Source organism: Oncorhynchus kisutch, linkage group LG16 (genome assembly GCF_002021735.2).
Source record: "Oncorhynchus kisutch isolate 150728-3 linkage group LG16, Okis_V2, whole genome shotgun sequence".
NCBI classification, from domain to species: Eukaryota; Metazoa; Chordata; class Actinopteri; order Salmoniformes; family Salmonidae; genus Oncorhynchus; species Oncorhynchus kisutch.
In genome coordinates this window covers 5887948-5910677 of record NC_034189.2, presented here as the reverse complement: position 1 = coordinate 5910677, position 22730 = coordinate 5887948, and the positions used below count along the sequence as shown (strand labels likewise).

General features: G+C 44.5%; 1 protein-coding gene across 1 annotated transcript; it reads left to right on the top strand.

Moving 5' to 3' along the window:
* The first annotated feature begins 2804 nt into the window (after positions 1–2804).
* LOC109884566 (FERM domain-containing protein 7) lies at positions 2805–22620 on the top strand. The gene is made up of 8 exons (XM_031791678.1): positions 2805–2940; positions 4731–4835; positions 11425–11467; positions 12211–12289; positions 20773–20870; positions 21277–21391; positions 21778–21925; positions 22332–22620. The coding sequence occupies exons 1-8, from the start codon at positions 2836–2838 to the stop codon at positions 22536–22538; spliced, it is 900 nt and encodes a 299-aa protein (XP_031647538.1). The 5' UTR covers positions 2805–2835; the 3' UTR covers positions 22539–22620.
* Positions 22621–22730: the final 110 nt, after the last annotated feature.

Below are 22730 nucleotides of genomic sequence, written 5' to 3'. Positions count from 1 at the left end.
TATATACCTAATGGTCATTGGATGCTCTCACACAGGCAGACCAATTCTGATCTTTGTTCTTCTAATTGGTCTTTTGACCAATCACATCAGATCTTATCACATCAGATCATTTTCAGAACTGATCTGATTGATCAAAAGACCAATTAGTGAAGAACAAAAAAATCAGAATTGGGCTGCCTGTCTAACACAGTGTTAGTAGACAGGACAGAAATAAACTGGCAGTTGTCCAGGAGAAGAAAAACAACAACCTCTTCATTGATGTAAATACCAGTTGATGAAAAGACATTTGACTGGTCATGCTTATCAGTCTATGGGTTCATTTGCGTCATTTACTACAATTAAATTGGCAGCTGTGTATATTCGTTATGTTATCTTATTTATCACAGCTACAGATACAGAATCTTTGAGAGGAAAATCTACCAGACAGCGCATTTATAAACCCAATCATTGGGCAACAATTCTAAATGCAATCGTGTGCTAAAAATAGTGTTGCCACGATTAAAAAAATAGCGATTATTTTATTTTATTTTTTGTATTTCTCAACTGGTAATTGAAGTGCGCTTCCGGTTTCCCATTCGAATGCAACAAAACGCTTAATCCGCGCGTCACACAGTACTTTCCAATGCGCTGGAGGCAGTAGGCATTTTGACAACATATACAGTGCATTCAGAAAGAATTCAGAACCCTTGATTTTTTTTCACACAATTTTGTTACGTTACAGACTTATTCTGAAATGGATTCAATAGTTTTTTTTTCCCCCCCTCATCAATCTATAAAAATGATTCTAGTTTTTTTTCCAACATCAATCGACAAACGATTAATGACAAAGCAAAAACAGGTTATAGAATCTTTTGCAAATGTATTACAAATAAAAAAAACTGAAATTTCACATTTAAATAAGTTTTCAGACCCTTTACTCAGTACTTTGTTGAAGCACCTTGTCAAGTCATCTTGGGTATGCATACCTGTATTTGGGGAGTTTCTCCCATTTCTGCTCTGCAGATCCTCTCAAGCTCTGTCAGGTTGGATGGGGAACAACTATTTTCAGGTCTCTCCAGAGAAGTTTGATCTGGTTCAAGTCCGGGCTCTGGCTGGTCCACTCAAGGATGTTCAGAGACTTGTCCCGAAGACTCTCCTGCGTTGTCTTGGCTGTGTATTTAGGGTTGTTGTCCTGTTGGAAGGTGAACCTTCGCCCCAGTCTGAGGTCCTGAGTGCTCTGGAGCAGTTTTTCATCAAGGATCTCTTTGTACTTTACTCCGTTCATCTTTCCCTTGATCTTGACTAGGCATGACGCTGCCACCACCAAGCTTCACCATGGAAATGGTGGCAGGCTTCCTCCAGACGTGATGCTTGGCATTCAGGCCAAAGAGTTCCATCTTGGTTTCATCAGACCAGATAATCTTTTTTCTGAGAGTCCTTTAGGTGCCTTTTGGAAAACTCCAAGCGAGCTGTCATGTGCCTTTTACTGAGGAGTGACTTCCGTCTGGCCACTCTACCATAAAGGCCTGATTGGTGGAGTGCTGCAGAGATGGTTGTCCTTCTGGAAGGTTCTCCCATCTCCACAAAGGAACTCTAGAGCTCTGTCAGAATGACCATTGGGTTCTTGGTCACCTTCCTGACCAAGGCCCTTCTCCCCCGATTGCTCAGTTTGGCCGGGCGGCCAGCTCTAGGAAGAGTATTGGTGCTTCCAATCTTCTTCCATTTAAGAATGATGGAGGACATTGTGTTCCTGGGGAAATACTGCAGAAATGTACCCTTCCCCAGATCTGTGCTTCGACACAATCCTGGCTCTGAGCTCTACGGACAATTCCTTCGACCTCATGACTTGGTTACTGCTCTGACTTTCAGGGAAGTACTGTATCGTTCGACAAGGGGTGTGTCGGCTGTGTTGCTTTGCCCTAGGGGTGTGAGAATAATGTTGCTGTCTGACACCAACTCTGACTGGTGACTGTGTGTGTGTGTGTGTGTGTGTGTGTGTGTGTGTGTGTGTGTGTGTGTGTGTGTGTGTGTGTGTGTGTGTGTGTGTGTGTGTGTGTGTGTGTGTGTGTGTGTGTGTGTGTGTGTGTGTGTGTATGTGTGTGTGTGTGTGTGTGTCTGTGTGTGTGTGTCTGTGTGTGTGTGCGTGTGTCTGTGCGTGTGTGTCTTTCTCTGTGTGTGTGTGTGTGTGTGTGTGTGTGTGTGTGTGTTGTGTGTGTGTGTGTGTGTGTGTGTGTGTGTGTGTGTGTGTGTGTGTGTGTGTGTGTGTGTGTGTGTGTGTGTGTGTGTGTGTGTGTGTGTGTGTGTGTTTGAGGATTACTAACATGATCACCTAAAATGGACCGGGACCTTGACATGTCAGAGCACAGATAATATTTCCAGTCAGATGTGATATCAAAGTGTAGTACCCTCATATGAGCTGAGTGATATGACACCTTCAGTGACACACACACACACACACACACACACACACACACAGACACACACACACACACACACACAGGCATAGTCAACATGTTGCGTCATAACGGGGAAAACATCGTTTAAAAGATTGCTATTATCCACAAACACCAAGTAACAGGATAGTGTGTGTGGGTTAACGCCAGCTGCCTTTACCAGACCCAGATCCATTTCTATAGGCTGCTGCTGCCTCACCGGTTGAGGTTTCAAACGCACAGAGCAGACAGAGGAGTGCGTAAATCGCGTCTTCATTTTGGAGACACAGTGGCATTTGGCAACTGGGAATTGAGGATTCTACTGCTACACAGGAATTTCCGGTATCGTTTACTTATTATTTTGTTGTTGTTTTTTGTTGTAAAGGTGTTTGGACCGGAACCAGAGAGAGAGAGAGAGAGAGAGATGGGGGACCGGCGCGGGAAGTTCCTCTCTCCCCGCGTCTCCAAGGGAACACTGCAGCTCCGCGTGATCTTTCTGGACAACAGCGAGCGCGTGTTTGAGGTCGAGGTAAATCAAAACAGTTATATCAATTATATTATTGTTTACAAGTTTCTGTAGAAAGACAACAGTCCAAGTGCCTGTAGCCTGTGATTCGACTAGAAGATAATACCACTTCGCAATTGCTGAAGCAATTAACAGAAACATATGGCACATGACAAGTTGGTTGTTTTTTACTACCTATCTATTTAGTCTAGAAAACGTCATAACCCATGGCAAGATGGAAAGATGTATAGTGATATGTGTGTATGTGTGTAGGGAGGGGGGGATGGGTCGTTTGCTCGCGGTGTTGTCCTTGTAAAGTAGACTTTATTCCTCGTCCCATTATCTGCATGCATGCCTTCTCTGTCAGAGCGCGGGCATTTACGGCAGGGATGGAGGGATGGAGAGTGAAACGGAAACGAAAGGAGAAAGACCCCTTGCTGTGTGTGTTTTGACTAGGAGGTCAATGGGGGGGGGCAGAGAGAGAGACAGAGACGGAGAGAGAGAGAGGGACAGAGAGAGAGATGTGAATAGCCTTGAGGATAGTGGTATATTTGTGTGTTGAGAAGGAGAGGGGTGAGTAGTACCCTATTCTTCCAGTGAGTTTGAGTTGAGTAACCAGCCTCTCTGCCCCCAGGTTGAAATAACTATTAGCGGCCTGGACACAGAGAGAGACGGAAAGGGTGGATGGTGGATGGACGATATAAAGACGATATACATGCTAGTAACTAGAGATTAGAGTTTGTGTGTTCAGCACCATACCCACTACACTCCCCCTCTCCCTCTCTCTGGCCAGCTGACGGATCTAATCGGTAGTTTGATAGCCTAGTTGTTGAGAGTGTTGTAAGGGTGGACGTTAAACGTTGTTGATGACCGTTTACGGGACGGTTCTCTTCGCGCCTCGCTGTCCTGTAATGACACAATAATGAGCGGATGCAGGCGCGCCCCCGTTGTGTCAACAGGCCTAAAAACCAGGTTCGGTTGTGTCACAGTGCAAGAGAAGGAGTCACTCTCACGCCTCTCTCATCTCCTCCGCCAGCGGCACCGGCAATTAACGACCGTGTGAGTCAGACCGAGCGGGAAGGACACAGCGCGTGACAGAACCGAGAACTCCCCTAAACAGTTGGGGAAAACGGATCCCAAAACTGAGACACTGTATTTTATCTACGTACATGGCGAGAGGGTAGCAGGTATCCTAGGTGTTAGAGCATTGGACTAGTAACCGGAAGGTTGCTGGATCGATTCCCTGAAGGTAAAAATCTGTCGTTCTGCCCCTGAACAAGGCAGTTAACCCACTGTTCCCCGGTAGGCTGTCATTGTAAATAAGAATTTGTTCTGAACTGACTTGCCCGGTTAAAGAGAACGATAATGATGAAGGATACGAAAAATACATATATGTTTTAAATTGGTTAAATATAGCCTAATAAATATATTTTAGGCCTATTTTTAATTTGCTACATTTCATATAAAAGTTGTGGTAAAAAATAAATATAGTAGAATGCACGAAACGTGTTTATTATGTGACAAACCTGTGAATAATTTATTCTAGAAAACATTGACATTATGTCTCTCGTTCGAAATCCATGGTCAGCTCCCTCAATGGGTCCCTCATCTAGCCATGCTAGCCTATAACACTAGATTTAGATGTTGCCTTTCTTTAACCAGGTAAATCATTGAGAAAACAAGCAATACAACTAAAAGCTAAATCTCTTAAAACAACAAATAAGATATTCATGACTCTTATCTCAATCTTGATTTTCTTTAAAACCTTGTTGGTAACTGATGACTTCGGGTCTCTTCCTGTCTCTCCCCCACAGCAAAGGATCCTGGGATGTGACTTCTTCAACAAGGTGTGTGGCCACCTCAAGCTATTGGAGAAGGAATACTTTGGACTGGAGTTCAGACATCACACTGGTAGTTATGTAAGTTATAGACATCACACTGACAGTTATACTGACAGTTATAGACATGACACTGACAGTTACAGACATGACAGTTATAGACATCACACTGACAGTTATAGACATGACACTGACAGTTACAGACATGACAGTTATAGACATCACACTGACAGTTATAGACATGACAGTTATAGACATCACACTGACAGTTATAGACATCACACTGACAGTTATAGACATGACAGTTATAGACATCACACTGACAGTTATAGACATGACAGTTATAGACATCACACTGACAGTTATAGACATGACAGTTATAGACATGACAGTTATAGACATCATACTGACAGTTATAGACATCACACTGACAGTTATAGACATCACCCTGACAGTTATAGACATCACACTGACAGTTATAGACATCATACTGACAGTTATAGACATCACACTGACAGTTATAGACATCACACTGACAGTTATAGACATCACCCTGACAGTTATAGACATGACAGTTATAGACATCACACTGACAGTTATAGACATCACACTGACAGTTATAGACATCACACTGACAGTTATAGACATCACACTGACAGTTATAGACATGACAGTTATAGACATCACACTGACAGTTATAGACATCACACTGACAGTTATAGACATCACACTGACAGTTATAGACATGACAGTTATAGACATCACACTGACAGTTATAGACATCACACTGACAGTTATAGACATGACAGTTATAGACATCACACTGACAGTTATAGACATCACACTGACAGTTATAGACATGACAGTTATAGACATCACACTGACAGTTATAGACATCACACTGACAGTTATAGACATCACACTGACAGTTATAGACATGACAGTTATAGACATCACAGTGACAGTTATAGACATCACACTGACAGTTATAGACATCACACTGACAGTTATAGACATCACACTGACAGTTATAGACATCACACTGACAGTTATAGACATCACACTGACAGTTATAGACATCACACTGACAGTTATAGACATCACACTGACAGTTATAGACATCACACTGACAGTTATAGACATCACACTGGCAGTTATAGACATCACACTGACAGTTATAGACATGACAGTTATAGACATCACACTGACAGTTATAGACATGACAGTTATAGACATCACACTGACAGTTATAGACATGACAGTTATAGACATGACACTGACAGTTATAGACATCACACTGACAGTTATAGACATCACACTGACAGTTATAGACATCACACTGACAGTTACAGACATGACAGTTATAGACATGACAGTTATAGACATCACACTGACAGTTATAGACATCACACTGACAGTTACAGACATCACACTGACAGTTATAGACATCACACTGACAGTTATAGACATCACAGTTATAGACATCACACTGACTGTTATAGACATCACACTGACAGTTATAGACATGACAGTTATAGACATCATACTGACAGTTATAGACATCACACTGACAGTTATAGACATCACACTGACAGTTATAGACATCACCCTGACAGTTATAGACATCACCCTGACAGTTATAGACATCACACTGACAGTTATAGACATGACAGTTATAGACATCACACTGACAGTTATAGACATGACAGTTATAGACATCACACTGACAGTTATAGACATCACACTGACAGTTATAGACATGACAGTTATAGACATCACACTGACAGTTATAGACATCACACTGACAGTTATAGACATGACAGTTATAGACATCACACTGACAGTTATAGACATCATACTGACAGTTATAGACATCACACTGACAGTTATAGACATCACCCTGACAGTTATAGACATCACACTGACAGTTATAGACATCACACTGACAGTTATAGACATCACACTGACAGTTATAGACATGATAGTTATAGACATCACACTGACAGTTATAGACATCACACTGACAGTTATAGACATCACACTGACAGTTATAGACATGACAGTTATAGACATCACACTGACAGTTATAGACATCACACTGACAGTTATAGACATCATACTGACAGTTATAGACATCACACTGACAGTTATAGACATCACCCTGACAGTTATAGACATGACAGTTATAGACATCACACTGACAGTTATAGACATCACACTGACAGTTATAGACATCACACTGACAGTTATAGACATCACACTGACAGTTATATACATCACCCTGACAGTTATAGACATCACACTGACAGTTATAGACATCACACTGACATCACACTGACAGTTATAGACATCACACTGACAGTTATAGACATGACAGTTATAGACATCACACTGACAGTTATAGACATCACACTCACAGTTATAGACATCACACTGACAGTTACAGACATGACAGTTATAGACATCACACTGACAGTTATAGACATCACACTGACAGTTATAGACATGACAGTTATAGACATCATACTGACAGTTATAGACATCACACTGACAGTTATAGACATGACAGTTATAGACATCACACTGACAGTTATAGACATCACAATGACAGTTATAGACATGACAGTTATAGACATCACACTGACAGTTACAGACATGACAGTTATAGACATCATACTGACAGTTATAGACATCACACTGACAGTTATAGACATCACACTGACAGTTATAGACATCACACTGACAGTTGTAGACATGACAGTTATAGACATCACACTGACAGTTACAGACATCATACTGACAGTTATACTGACAGTTATAGACATCATACTGACAGTTATAGACATCACCCTGACAGTTATAGACATCACCCTGACAGTTATAGACATGACAGTTATAGACATCACACTGACAGTTATAGACATGACAGTTATAGACATCACACTGACAGTTATAGACATCACACTGACAGTTATAGACATCACACTGACAGTTATAGACATCACACTGACAGTTATAGACATGACAGTTATAGACATCATACTGACAGTTATAGACATCACACTGACAGTTATAGACATCACCCTGACAGTTATAGACATCACCCTGACAGTTATAGACATCACCCTGACAGTTATAGACATCACCCTGACAGTTATAGACATCACACTGACAGTTATAGACATCACACTGACAGTTATAGACATCACACTGACAGTTATAGACATCACACTGACAGTTATACTGACAGTTATAGACATCATACTGACAGTTATAGACATCACCCTGACAGTTATAGACATTGACACATTGACTCTGTACCGTAATACCCTGTATATAGCCTCCACATTGACTCTGTACCGGTACCCCCTGTATATAGCCTCCACATTGACTCTGTACCGTAATACCCTGTATATAGCCTCCACATTGACTCTGTACCGTAATACCCTGTATATAGCCTCCACATTGACTCTGTACCGTAAGACCCTGTATATAGCCTCCACATTGACTCTGTACCGGTACCCCCCTGTATATAGCCTCCACATTGACTCTGTACCGTAACACCCTGTATATAGCCTCCACATTGACTCTGTACCGTAATACCCTGTATATAGCCTCCACATTGACTCTGTACCGTAATACCCTGTATATAGCCTCCACATTGACTCTGTACCGTAATACCCTGTATATAGCCTCCACATTGACTCTGTACCGTAATAACCTGTATATAGCCTCCACATTGACTCTGTACCGTAATACCCTGTATATAGGCTCCACATTGACTCTGTACCGTAATACCCTGTATATAGCCTCCACATTGACTCTGTACCGTAATACCCTGTATATAGCCTCCACATTGACTCTGTACCGTAATACCCTGTATATAGCCTCCACATTGACTCTGTACCGTAATACCCTGTATATAGCCTCCACATTGACTCTGTACCGTAATACCCTGTATATAGCCTCCACATTGACTCTGTACCGGTACCCCCTGTATATAGCCTCCACATTGACTCTGTACCGTAATACCCTGTATATAGCCTCCACATTGACTCTGTACTGGTACCCCCTGTATATAGCCTCCACATTGACTCTGTACTGGTACCCCCTGTATATAGCCTCCACATTGACTCTGTACTGGTATCCCCTGTATATAGCCTCCACATTGACTCTGTACTGGTACCCCCTGTATATAGCCTCCACATTGACTCTGTACCGTAATACCCTGTATATAGCCTCCACATTGACTCTGTACCGGTACCCCCTGTATATAGCCTCCACATTGACTCTGTACCGGTACCCCCTGTATATAGCCTCCACATTGACTCTGTACCGTAACACCCTGTATATAGCCTCCACATGGACTCTGTACCGGTACCCCCCCTGTATATAGCCTCCACATTGACTCTGTACCGTAACACCCTGTATATAGCCTCCACATTGACTCTGTACCGTAATACCTTGTATATAGCCTCCACATTGACTCTGTACCGTAATACCCTGTATATAGCCTCCACATTGACTCAGTACCGTAATACCCTGTATATAGCCTCCACATTGACTCTGTACCATAATACCCTGTATATAGCCTCCACATTGACTCTGTACCGTAATACCCTGTATATAGCCTCCACATTGACTCTGTACCGTAATACCCTGTATATAGTCTCCACATTGACTCTGTACCGTAATACCCTGTATATAGCCTCCACATTGACTCTGTACCGTAATACCCTGTATATAGCCTCCACATTGACTCTGTACCGGTACCCCCTGTATATAGCCTCCACATTGACTCTGTACCGTAATACCCTGTATATAGCCTCCACATTGACTCTGTACCGGTACCCCCTGTATATAGCCTCCACATTGACTCTGTACCGTAATACCCTGTATATAGCCTCCACATTGACTCTGTACCGTAATACCCTGTATATAGCCTCCACATTGACTCTGTACCGTAAGACCCTGTATATAGCCTCCACATTGACTCTGTACCGGTACCCCCCCTGTATATAGCCTCCACATTGACTCTGTACCGTAACACCCTGTATATAGCCTCCACATTGACTCTGTACCGTAATACCCTGTATATAGCCTCCACATTGACTCTGTACCGTAATACCCTGTATATAGCCTCCACATTGACTCTGTACCGTAATACCCTGTATATAGCCTCCACATTGACTCTGTACCGTAATAACCTGTATATAGCCTCCACATTGACTCTGTACCGTAATACCCTGTATATAGCCTCCACATTGACTCTGTACCGTAATACCCTGTATATAGCCCCCACATTGACTCTGTACCGGTAGACAGGTCAGTATAAACTACTAGACAGGTCAGTATAACCTACTAGACAGGGAGGTCAGTATAACATACTAGACAGGGAGGTCAGTATAACCTAATAGACAGGTCAGTATAACCTACTAGACAGGTCAGTATAACCTACTAGACAGGGAGGTCAGTATAACATACTAGACAGGGAGGTCAGTATAACCTACCAGACAGGGAGGTCAGTATAACCTACTAGACAGGTCAGTATAACCTACTAGAAAGGGAGGTCAGTATAACCTACCAGACAGGGAGGTCAGTATAACATACTAGACAGGGAGGTCAGTATAACCTAATAGACAGGTCAGTATAACCTACTAGACAGGTCAGTATAACCTACTAGACAGGGAGGTCAGTATAACATACTAGACAGGGAGGTCAGTATAACCTACCAGACAGGGAGGTCAGTATAACCTACTAGACAGGTCAGTATAACCTACTAGAAAGGGAGGTCAGTATAACCTACCAGACAGGGAGGTCAGTATAACCTACTAAACAGGTCAGTATAACCTACTAGACAGGGAGGTGAGTATAACCTACTAGACAGGGAGGTCAGTATAACCTACTAGACAGGGAGGTCAGTATAACCTAATAGACAGGGAGGTCAGTATAACCTACTAGACAGGTCAGTATAACCTACTAGACAGGTCAGTATAACCTACTAGACAGGGAGGTCAGTATAACATACTAGACAGGGAGGTCAGTATAACCTACTAGACCGGGAGGTCAGTATAACCTACTAGACAGGTCAGTATAACCTACTAGACAGGGAGGTCAGTATAACCTACTAGACAGGGAGGTCATTATAACCTACTAGACAGGTCAGTATAACCTACTAGGCAGGGAGGTCAGTATAACCTACTAGACAGGGAGGTCAGTATAACCTACTAGACAGGGAGGTCAGTATAACCTATTAGACAGGTCAGTATAAACTACTAGACAGGTCAGTATAAACTACTAGACAGGGAGGTCAGTATAACCTACTAGACAGGGAGGTCAGTATAACCTACTAGACAGGTCAGTATAAACTACTATATAGGTCAGTATAAACTACTAGACAGGTCAGTATAAACTACTAGACAGGGAGGTCAGTATAACCTACTAGACAGGGAGGTCAGTATAACCTACTAGACAGGTCAGTATAACCTACTAGACAGGTCAGTATAACCTACTAGACACGTCAGTATAAACTACTAGACAGGTCAGTATAACCTACTAGACCGGTCAGTATAACCTACTAGACAGGGAGGTCAGTATAACCTACTAGACAGGTCAGTATAACCAGTGTGTTGGTTTGGAGTTCTGTCGTAATGTTTGTTTCTTCTTCCAGGTGTGGCTGGAACAGTTGAAACCTCTAGCCAGTCAGATAAAGAGTAAGTCTGTGTTTTGTCATGTGTGAGTGATTCGTAGTAACTGAGTGATAATGTGTACGGTGTCTTGTGAACGTTTTCACCCCAAATTTGTTGGCTTACAACCTAGAATTAAAATGTATTTTTGGTGGGTTTGTGTCATTTGATTTACACAACATGCCTTCCACTTTGAAGATACTTTTTATTTTGAAACAAACAACAAATAAGACAAAAATACAGAAAACTATTCACCCTCCCCCCCCCGCCCCCACAAAGTGTGTATTAATATTCACCCCCACAAAGTCAATACTTTGTAGAGCCCCCTTTTACAGCAATTACAGCTGCAAGTCTCTTGGGGTTTGTCTCTATAAGCTTGGCACATCTAGCCACTGGGATTATTGCCCATTTTTCAAGGCAAAACTGCTACAGCTCCTTCAAGTTGGATGGGTTCTACTAGTGTACAGCAATCTTTAAGTCATACCACAGATTCTCAATTGGATTGAGGTCTGGGCTTTGACTAGGCCATTCCAAGACATTTAAATGTTTCTCCTAAAACCACTCAAGTGTTGCTTTAGCAGTGTGCCTTTAGCAGTACCAAGATATTCTTTCCATTTTTTAATCATGGATTTATTGGTGCTCTGTGGGACGTTCAAAGTTTCAGATCTTTTTTTATAACCCAACCCTGATCTGTACTTCTCCACATCTTAACTTATCCCCCCCCCCCTTCTCTCTCCTTACCTCTCTCCCTCTCCGTCTCCATCTCTCAGACACCAGTGATCTGTTCTTCAGATTCATTGTCAAGTTCTTTCCTCCAGACCCAGGACAGCTGCAGAGAAGACTCACAAGGTGTGTGTTTGAGTGACGCGCCTTCCTCGGATACATTAGTCAGGGACAGTGTTTATATTAGTAGAGGGTCCATCACTAGGGCCGTCGTCAGGGACAGTGTTTATATTAGTAGAGGGTCCATCACTAGGGCCGTCGTCAGGGACAGTGTTTATATTAGTAGAGGATCCATCACTAGGGCCGTCGTCAGGGACAGTGTTTATATTAGTAGAGGATCCATCACTAGGGCCGTCGTCAGGGACAGTGTTTATATTAGTAGAGGATCCATCACTAGGGCCGTCGTCAGGGACAGTGTTTATATTAGTAGAGGATCCATCACTAGGGCCGTCGTCAGGGACAGTGTTTATATTAGTAGAGGATCCATCACTAGGGCCGTCGTCAGGGACAGTGTTTATATTAGTAGAGGATCCATCACTAGGGCCGTCGTCAGGGACAGTGTTTATATTAGTAGAGGATCCATCACTAGGGCCGTCGTCAGGGACAGTGTTTATATTAGTAGAGGATCCATCACTAGGGCCGTCGTCAGGGACAGTGTTTATATTAGTAGAGGATCCCATCACTAGGGCCGTCGTCAGGGACAGTGTTTATATTAGTAGAGGATCCATCACTAGGGCCGTCGTCAGGGACAGTGTTTATATTAGTAGAGGATCCATCACTAGGGCCGTCGTCAGGGACAGTGTTTATATTAGTAGAGGATCCATCACTAGGGCCGTCGTCAGGGACAGTGTTTATATTAGTAGAGGATCCATCACTAGGGCCGTCGTCAGGGACAGTGTTTATATTAGTAGAGGATCCATCACTAGGGCCGTCGTCAGGGACAGTGTTTATATTAGTAGAGGATCCATCACTAGGGCCGTCGTCAGGGACAGTGTTTATATTAGTAGAGGATCCATCACTAGGGCCGTCGTCAGGGACAGTGTTTATATTAGTAGAGGATCCATCACTAGGGCCGTCGTCAGGGACAGTGTTTATATTAGTAGAGGATCCATCACTAGGGCCGTCGTCAGGGACAGTGTTTATATTAGTAGAGGATCCCATCACTAGGGCCGTCGTCAGGGACAGTGTTTATATTAGTAGAGGATCCATCACTAGGGCCGTCGTCAGGGACAGTGTTTATATTAGTAGAGGATCCATCACTAGGGCCGTCGTCAGGGACAGTGTTTATATTAGTAGAGGATCCATCACTAGGGCCGTCGTCAGGGACAGTGTTTATATTAGTAGAGGATCCATCACTAGGGCCGTCGTCAGGGACAGTGTTTATATTAGTAGAGGTTCCATCACTAGGGCCGTCGTCAGGGACAGTGTTTATATCAGTAGAGGATCCATCACTAGGGCCGTCGTCAGGGACAGTGTTTATATCAGTAGAGGATCCATCACTAGGGCCGTCGTCAGGGACAGTGTTTATATCAATAGAGGATCAATCACTAGGGCCGTCGTCAGGGACAGTGTTTATATTAGTAGAGGATCCATCACTAGGGCCGTCGTCAGGGACCGTGTTTATATTAGTAGAGGATCCATCACTAGGGCCGTCGTCAGGGACAGTGTTTATATTAGTAGAGGATCCATCACTAGGGCCGTCGTCAGGGACAGTGTTTATATTAGTAGAGGATCCATCACTAGGGCCGTCGTCAGGGACAGTGTTTATATTAGTAGAGGATCCATCACTAGGGCCGTCGTCAGGGACAGTGTTTATATTAGTAGAGGATCCATCACTAGGGCCGTCGTCAGGGACAGTGTTTATATTAGTAGAGGATCCATCACTAGGGCCGTCGTCAGGGACAGTGTTTATATTAGTAGAGGTTCCATCACTAGGGCCGTCGTCAGGGACAGTGTTTATATTAGTAGAGGATCCATCACTAGGGCCGTCGTCAGGGACAGTGTTTATATTAGTAGAGGATCCATCACTAGGGCCGTCGTCAGGGACAGTGTTTATATTAGTAGAGGATCCATCACTAGGGCCGTCGTCAGGGACAGTGTTTATATTAGTAGAGGATCCATCACTAGGGCCGTCGTCAGGGACAGTGTTTATATTAGTAGAGGATCCATCACTAGGGCCGTCGTCAGGGACAGTGTTTATATTAGTAGAGGATCCATCACTAGGGCCGTCGTCAGGGACAGTGTTTATATTAGTAGAGGATCCATCACTAGGGCCGTCGTCAGGGACAGTGTTTATATTAGTAGAGGATCCATCACTAGGGCCGTCGTCAGGGACAGTGTTTATATTAGTAGAGGATCCATCACTAGGGCCGTCGTCAGGGACAGTGTTTATATTAGTAGAGGATCCATCACTAGGGCCGTCGTCAGGGACAGTGTTTATATTAGTAGAGGATCCCATCACTAGGGCCGTCGTCAGGGACAGTGTTTATATTAGTAGAGGATCCATCACTAGGGCCGTCGTCAGGGACAGTGTTTATATTAGTAGAGGATCCATCACTAGGGCCGTCGTCAGGGACAGTGTTTATATTAGTAGAGGATCCATCACTAGGGCCGTCGTCAGGGACAGTGTTTATATTAGTAGAGGATCCATCACTAGGGCCGTCGTCAGGGACAGTGTTTATATTAGTAGAGGATCCATCACTAGGGCCGTCGTCAGGGACAGTGTTTATATTAGTAGAGGGTCCATCACTAGGGCCGTCGTCAGGGACAGTGTTTATATTAGTAGAGGATCCATCACTAGGGCCGTCGTCAGGGACAGTGTTTATATTAGTAGAGGATCCATCACTAGGGCCGTCGTCAGGGACAGTGTTTATATTAGTAGAGGATCCATCACTAGGGCCGTCGTCAGGGACAGTGTTTATATTAGTAGAGGATCCATCACTAGGGCCGTCGTCAGGGACAGTGTTTATATTAGTAGAGGATCCATCACTAGGGCCGTCGTCAGGGACAGTGTTTATATTAGTAGAGGATCCATCACTAGGGCCGTCGTCAGGGACAGTGTTTATATTAGTAGAGGACCCCATCACTAGGGCCGTCGTCAGGGACAGTGTTTATATTAGTAGAGGATCCATCACTAGGGCCGTCGTCAGGGACAGTGTTTATATTAGTAGAGGATCCATCACTAGGGCCGTCGTCAGGGACAGTGTTTATATTAGTAGAGGATCCATCACTAGGGCCGTCGTCAGGGACAGTGTTTATATTAGTAGAGGATCCATCACTAGGGCCGTCGTCAGGGACAGTGTTTATATTAGTAGAGGATCCATCACTAGGGCCGTCGTCAGGGACAGTGTTTATATTAGTAGAGGATCCATCACTAGGGCCGTCGTCAGGGACAGTGTTTATATTAGTAGAGGATCCATCACTAGGACCGTCGTCAGGGACAGTGTTTATATTAGTAGAGGATCCATCACTAGGGCCGTCGTCAGGGACAGTGTTTATATCAGTAGAGGATCAATCACTAGGGCCGTCGTCAGGGACAGTGTTTATATTAGTAGAGGATCCATCACTAGGGCCGTCGTCAGGGACAGTGTTTATATTAGTAGAGGATCCATCACTAGGGCCGTCGTCAGGGACAGTGTTTATAATAGTAGAGGATCCATCACTAGGGCCGTCGTCAGGGACAGTGTTTATATTAGTAGAGGATCCATCACTAGGGCCGTCGTCAGGGACCGTGTTTATATTAGTAGAGGATCCATCACTAGGGCCGTCGTCAGGGACAGTGTTTATATTAGTAGAGGATCCATCACTAGGGCCGTCGTCAGGGACAGTGTTTATATTAGTAGAGGATCCATCACTAGGGCCGTCGTCAGGGACAGTGTTTATATTAGTAGAGGATCCATCACTAGGGCCGTCGTCAGGGACAGTGTTTATATTAGTAGAGGATCCATCACTAGGGCCGTCGTCAGGGACAGTGTTTATATTAGTAGAGGATCCATCACTAGGGCCGTCGTCAGGGACAGTGTTTATATTAGTAGAGGTTCCATCACTAGGGCCGTCGTCAGGGACAGTGTTTATATTAGTAGAGGATCCATCACTAGGGCCGTCGTCAGGGACAGTGTTTATATTAGTAGAGGATCCATCACTAGGGCCGTCGTCAGGGACAGTGTTTATATTAGTAGAGGATCCATCACTAGGGCCGTCGTCAGGGACAGTGTTTATATTAGTAGAGGATCCATCACTAGGGCCGTCGTCAGGGACAGTGTTTATATTAGTAGAGGATCCATCACTAGGGCCGTCGTCAGGGACAGTGTTTATATTAGTAGAGGATCCATCACTAGGGCCGTCGTCAGGGACAGTGTTTATATTAGTAGAGGATCCAGCACTAGGGCCGTCGTCAGGGACAGTGTTTATATTAGTAGAGGATCCATCACTAGGGCCGTCGTCAGGGACAGTGTTTATATTAGTAGAGGATCCATCACTAGGGCCGTCGTCAGGGACAGTGTTTATATTAGTAGAGGATCCATCACTAGGGCCGTCGTCAGGGACAGTGTTTATATTAGTAGAGGATCCATCACTAGGGCCGTCGTCAGGGACAGTGTTTATATTAGTAGAGGATCCATCACTAGTGCCGTCGTCAGGGACAGTGTTTATATTAGTAGAGGATCCATCACTAGGGCCGTCGTCAGGGACAGTGTTTATATTAGTAGAGGATCCATCACTAGGGCCGTCGTCAGGGACAGTGTTTATATTAGTAGAGGATCCATCACTAGGGCCGTCGTCAGGGACAGTGTTTATATTAGTAGAGGGTCAATCACTAGGGCCGTCGTCAGGGACAGTGTTTATATTAGTAGAGGATCCATCACTAGGGCCGTCGTCAGGGACAGTGTTTATATTAGTAGAGGATCCATCACTAGGGCCGTCGTCAGGGACAGTGTTTATATTAGTAGAGGATCCATCACTAGGGCCGTCGTCAGGGACAGTGTTTATATTAGTAGAGGATCCATCACTAGGGCCTTCGTCAGGGACAGTGTTTATATTAGTAGAGGATCCATCACTAGGGCCGTCGTCAGGGACAGTGTTTATATTAGTAGAGGATCCATCACTAGGGCCGTCGTCAGGGACAGTGTTTATATTAGTAGAGGATCCATTACTAGGGCCGTCGTCAGGGACAGTGTTTATATTAGTAGAGGATCCATCACTAGGGCCGTCGTCAGGGACAGTGTTTATATTAGTAGAGGATCCATCACTAGGGCCGTCGTCAGGGACAGTGTTTATATTAGTAGAGGATCCATCACTAGGGCCGTCGTCAGGGACAGTGTTTATATTAGTAGAGGATCCATCACTAGGGCCGTCGTCAGGGACAGTGTTTATATTAGTAGAGGATCCATCACTAGGGCCGTCGTCAGGGACAGTGTTTATATTAGTAGAGGATCCAGCACTAGGGCCGTCGTCAGGGACAGTGTTTATATTAGTAGAGGATCCATCACTAGGGCCGTCGTCAGGGACAGTGTTTATATTAGTAGAGGATCCATCACTAGGGCCGTCGTCAGGGACAGTGTTTATATTAGTAGAGGATCCATCACTAGGGCCGTCGTCAGGGACAGTGTTTATATTAGTAGAGGATCCATCACTAGGGCCGTCGTCAGGGACAGTGTTTATATTAGTAGAGGATCCATCACTAGTGCCGTCGTCAGGGACAGTGTTTATATTAGTAGAGGATCCATCACTAGGGCCGTCGTCAGGGACAGTGTTTATATTAGTAGAGGATCCATCACTAGGGCCGTCGTCAGGGACAGTGTTTATATTAGTAGAGGATCCATCACTAGGGCCGTCGTCAGGGACAGTGTTTATATTAGTAGAGGGTCAATCACTAGGGCCGTCGTCAGGGACAGTGTTTATATTAGTAGAGGATCCATCACTAGGGCCGTCGTCAGGGACAGTGTTTATATTAGTAGAGGATCCATCACTAGGGCCGTCGTCAGGGACAGTGTTTATATTAGTAGAGGATCCATCACTAGGGCCGTCGTCAGGGACAGTGTTTATATTAGTAGAGGATCCATCACTAGTGCCGTCGTCAGGGACAGTGTTTATATTAGTAGAGGATCCATCACTAGGGCCGTCGTCAGGGACAGTGTTTATATTAGTAGAGGATCCATCACTAGGGCCGTCGTCAGGGACAGTGTTTATATTAGTAGAGGATCCATCACTAGGGCCGTCGTCAGGGACAGTGTTTATATTAGTAGAGGGTCAATCACTAGGGCCGTCGTCAGGGACAGTGTTTATATTAGTAGAGGATCCATCACTAGGGCCGTCGTCAGGGACAGTGTTTATATTAGTAGAGGATCCATCACTAGGGCCGTCGTCAGGGACAGTGTTTATATTAGTAGAGGATCCATCACTAGGGCCGTCGTCAGGGACAGTGTTTATATTAGTAGAGGATCCATCACTAGGGCCTTCGTCAGGGACAGTGTTTATATTAGTAGAGGATCCATCACTAGGGCCGTCGTCAGGGACAGTGTTTATATTAGTAGAGGATCCATCACTAGGGCCGTCGTCAGGGACAGTGTTTATATTAGTAGAGGATCCATTACTAGGGCCGTCGTCAGGGACAGTGTTTATATTAGTAGAGGGTCCATCACTAGGGCCGTCGTCAGGGACAGTGTTTATATTAGTAGAGGGTCCATCACTAGGGCCGTCGTCAGGGACAGTGTTTATATTAGTAGAGGATCCATCACTAGGGCCGTCGTCAGGGACAGTGTTTATATTAGTAGAGGATCCATCACTAGGGCCGTCGTCAGGGACAGTGTTTATATTAGTAGAGGATCCATCACTAGGGCCTTCGTCAGGGACAGTGTTTATATTAGTAGAGGATCCATCACTAGGGCCTTCGTCAGGGACAGTGTTTATATTAGTAGAGGATCCATCACTAGGGCCGTCGTCAGGGACAGTGTTTATATTAGTAGAGGATCCATCACTAGGGCCGTCGTCAGGGACAGTGTTTATATTAGTAGAGGATCCATCACTAGGGCCGTCGTCAGGGACAGTGTTTATATTAGTAGAGGATCCATCACTAGGGCCGTCGTCAGGGACAGTGTTTATATTAGTAGAGGATCCATCACTAGGGCCGTCATCAGGGACAGTGTTTATATTAGTAGAGGATCCATCACTAGGGCCGTCGTCAGGGACAGTGTTTATATTAGTAGAGGATCCATCACTAGGGCCGTCGTCAGGGACAGTGTTTATATTAGTAGAGGATCCATCACTAGGGCCGTCGTCAGGGACAGTGTTTATATTAGTAGAGGATCCATCACTAGGGCCGTCGTCAGGGACAGTGTTTATATTAGTAGAGGATCAATCACTAGGGCCGTCGTCAGGGACAGTGTTTATACCATCACTAGGGCCGTCGTCAGGGACAGTGTTTATATTAGTAGAGGATCCATCACTAGGGCCGTCGTCAGGGACAGTGTTTATATTAGTAGAGGATCCATCACTAGGGCCGTCGTCAGGGACAGTGTTTATATTAGTAGAGGATCCATCACTGTGTATCTACAGACCCAGGTGTACAGTATGTATATCTATCTGACCCAGGTGTACAGTATGTATATCTGACCCAGGTGTACAGTATGTATATCTATCTGACCCAGGTGTACAGTATATCTATCTGACCCAGGTGTACAGTATGTATATCTGACCCAGGTGTACAGTATGTATATCTATCTGACCCAGGTGTACAGTATATCTATCTGACCCAGGTGTACAGTATATCTATCTGACCCAGGTGTACAGTATATCTATCTGACCCAGGTGTACAGTATATCTATCTGACCCAGGTGTACAGTATATCTATCTGACCCAGGTGTACAGTATATCTATCTGTACCAGGTGTACAGTATGTATATATATCTGACCCAGGTGTCTTCTCTCTACCAGGTGTCTGTTTTCTCTGTAATGACAACAGTTCTGTGTGTGTAACCTCTCTCTCCTCTCCTCTGTTCCAGGTGTCTGTTTTCTCTGTAATGACAACAGTTCTGTGTGTGTAACCTCTCTCTCCTCTCCTCTGTTCCAGGTGTCTGTTTTCTCTGTAATGACAACAGTTCTGTGTGTGTAACCTCTCTCTCCTCTCCTCTGTTCCAGGTGTCTGTTTTCTCTGTAATGACAACAGTTCTGTGTGTGTAACCTCTCTCTCCTCTCCTCTGTTCCAGGTGTCTGTTTTCTCTGTAATGACAACAGTTCTGTGTGTGTAACCTCTCTCTCCTCTCCTCTGTTCCAGGTGTCTGTTTTCTCTGTAATGACAACAGTTCTGTGTGTGTAACCTCTCTCTCCTCTCCTCTGTTCCAGGTGTCTGTTTTCTCTGTAATGACAACAGTTCTGTGTGTGTAACCTCTCTCTCCTCTCCTCTGTTCCAGGTGTCTGTTTTCTCTGTAATGACAACAGTTCTGTGTGTGTAACCTCTCTCTCCTCTCCTCTGTTCCAGGTGTCTGTTTTCTCTGTAATGACAACAGTTCTGTGTGTGTAACCTCTCTCTCCTCTCCTCTGTTCCAGGTGTCTGTTTTCTCTGTAATGACAACAGTTCTGTGTGTGTAACCTCTCTCTCCTCTCCTCTGTTCCAGGTATCTGTTTTCTCTCCAGATCAAGCAGGACCTCTCTACAGGCAGTCTTACCTGTAATGACAACAGCGCCGCCCTGCTGGTCTCCCATATACTGCAGTGTGAGTCAAGCCCAATCCAATCAACACCTGGGTTGTGTTCACAAGAAAGGAAACAGAAGCCAATGGGGTGGAGACAGCCAGGGAACTTGTCGAATAAGATTTTTTTGTTCTTCTGTCGTACAATATATACATTTCTTTTAACGTTTTGCTATTGTCAACACATATATACAACCCTGCCATTCACTTCCTAGATTACATTTATTCCTATCCTTGGATAATATCCGTAACTCACTCGTCGAAGTTAACCTACCTGAAATGACTTACTTGCTGTGTGTGTGTGTGTTTGTGTTTGTACATTCGTTGTTTACCTTTGTGTGTGTGTGCATGTGTGTATGTGTGCATGTGTCCGTCCATGCTTGAGGCATGCACGTGTGCTTCCGTTCGTGCACGTGTGTGTATCGTACAGCAGAGCTGGGAGACTACAAGGAGGAGTTGGACATCCACCATCTAGAGATGAGAAGATACGTCCCTAACCAGGAATACCTGGACCACAAGATTATGAAGTTCCACAGGAAACACAGGTTAGCACTTCAGCATTAGCATCTACTGTCACTGTCATAGAGATCCTATGGTCCCTGTGGGAAGCACTTCCCTAGCATTAGCATCTACGGTTACTGTCATAGAGATCCTATGGTCCCTGTCGAAAAACTTCCTTAGCATTAGCATCTACTGTCACTGCCATCGAGATCCTATGGTCCCTGTGGAGGCACTTCCTTAGCATTAGCATCTACTGTCACTGCCATCGAGATCCTATCGAGATCCTTCCTAGCATCAGAATATACAGTAATATCTAGAACTGAAACAGTATGTTTCACACACAGACACACAGACACACACACACACACACACACACACACACACACGCAATGATTGATTATCTGATTGCCTGATTGGTTGATTGTTCCAGGGGTCACTCTCCTGCGGACTCAGACGTCCATCTGTTGGAGGTTGCTAGGAAACTGGACATGTACGGTATCCGCCCCCATCCTGCCCACGATGGCGAGGGCATAAGACTCAACCTGGCCGTCACACACTCTGGGGTACTGGTGTTCCAGGTACACACACACACACACACACACACACACACACACACACACACACACACACACACTCTGGGGTACTGGTGTTCCAGGTACACACACACACACACACAGACACACAACCACACACACACACACACACACAGCCTTGTATAATTAACCTTCTTGGGACACACAATTCAGTCCCATTCAACCCTACTGTAAAACTGACCATGAACCTGAAGAACCTAACCCTAAGCATAACCCTAAAACGGACCCTAGCTCTCCACCCTAAACCTGATTCTAACCTTAACCTTAAACCCCATGTAAATCCTATTTGACTTTGTGGGGACTAACAAAAATTGTTGTTTGTTTACTATTATTGTAGTATGTCCACGCATGTCCACACTCTGACCAATCTCCTGTCTCCTCTCGTCTCCAGGGCAACACTAAGATCAACACGTTCAGCTGGGCCAAGGTCCGTAAACTGAGCTTCAAGAGAAAACACTTCCTCATCAAACTACACGACCAAATAGGGGTGAGACTCCTATTACCCAACCATATTCACTTCCTCATCAAACAACATGACCAAATAAGGGGTGAGACTCCTAATACCCAACCATATTCACTTCCTCATCAAACTACATGACCAAATAAGGGGTGAGACTCCTAATACCCAACCATATTTACTTCCTCATCAAACTACATGACCAAATAAGGGGTGAGACCCCTTTTACCCAACCATATTCACTTCCTCATCAAACTACATGACCAAATAAGGTCCGGGACTCCTATTACCCAACCATATTCACTTCCTCATCAAACTACATGACCATATAAG

Bases quoted from the DNA above. Each gene is read 5' to 3' on its own strand.
- LOC109884566 (XM_031791678.1), top strand. From the start codon at position 2,836: ATGGGGGACCGGCGCGGGAAGTTCCTCTCTCCCCGCGTCTCCAAGGGA. The intron at 4,836-11,424 runs GTAAGTTATAGA...TTCTTCTTCCAG, and splicing joins GACATCACACTGGTAGTTAT to GTGTGGCTGGAACAGTTGAA. The intron at 12,290-20,772 runs GTGTGTGTTTGA...CCTCTGTTCCAG, and splicing joins CTGCAGAGAAGACTCACAAG to GTATCTGTTTTCTCTCCAGA.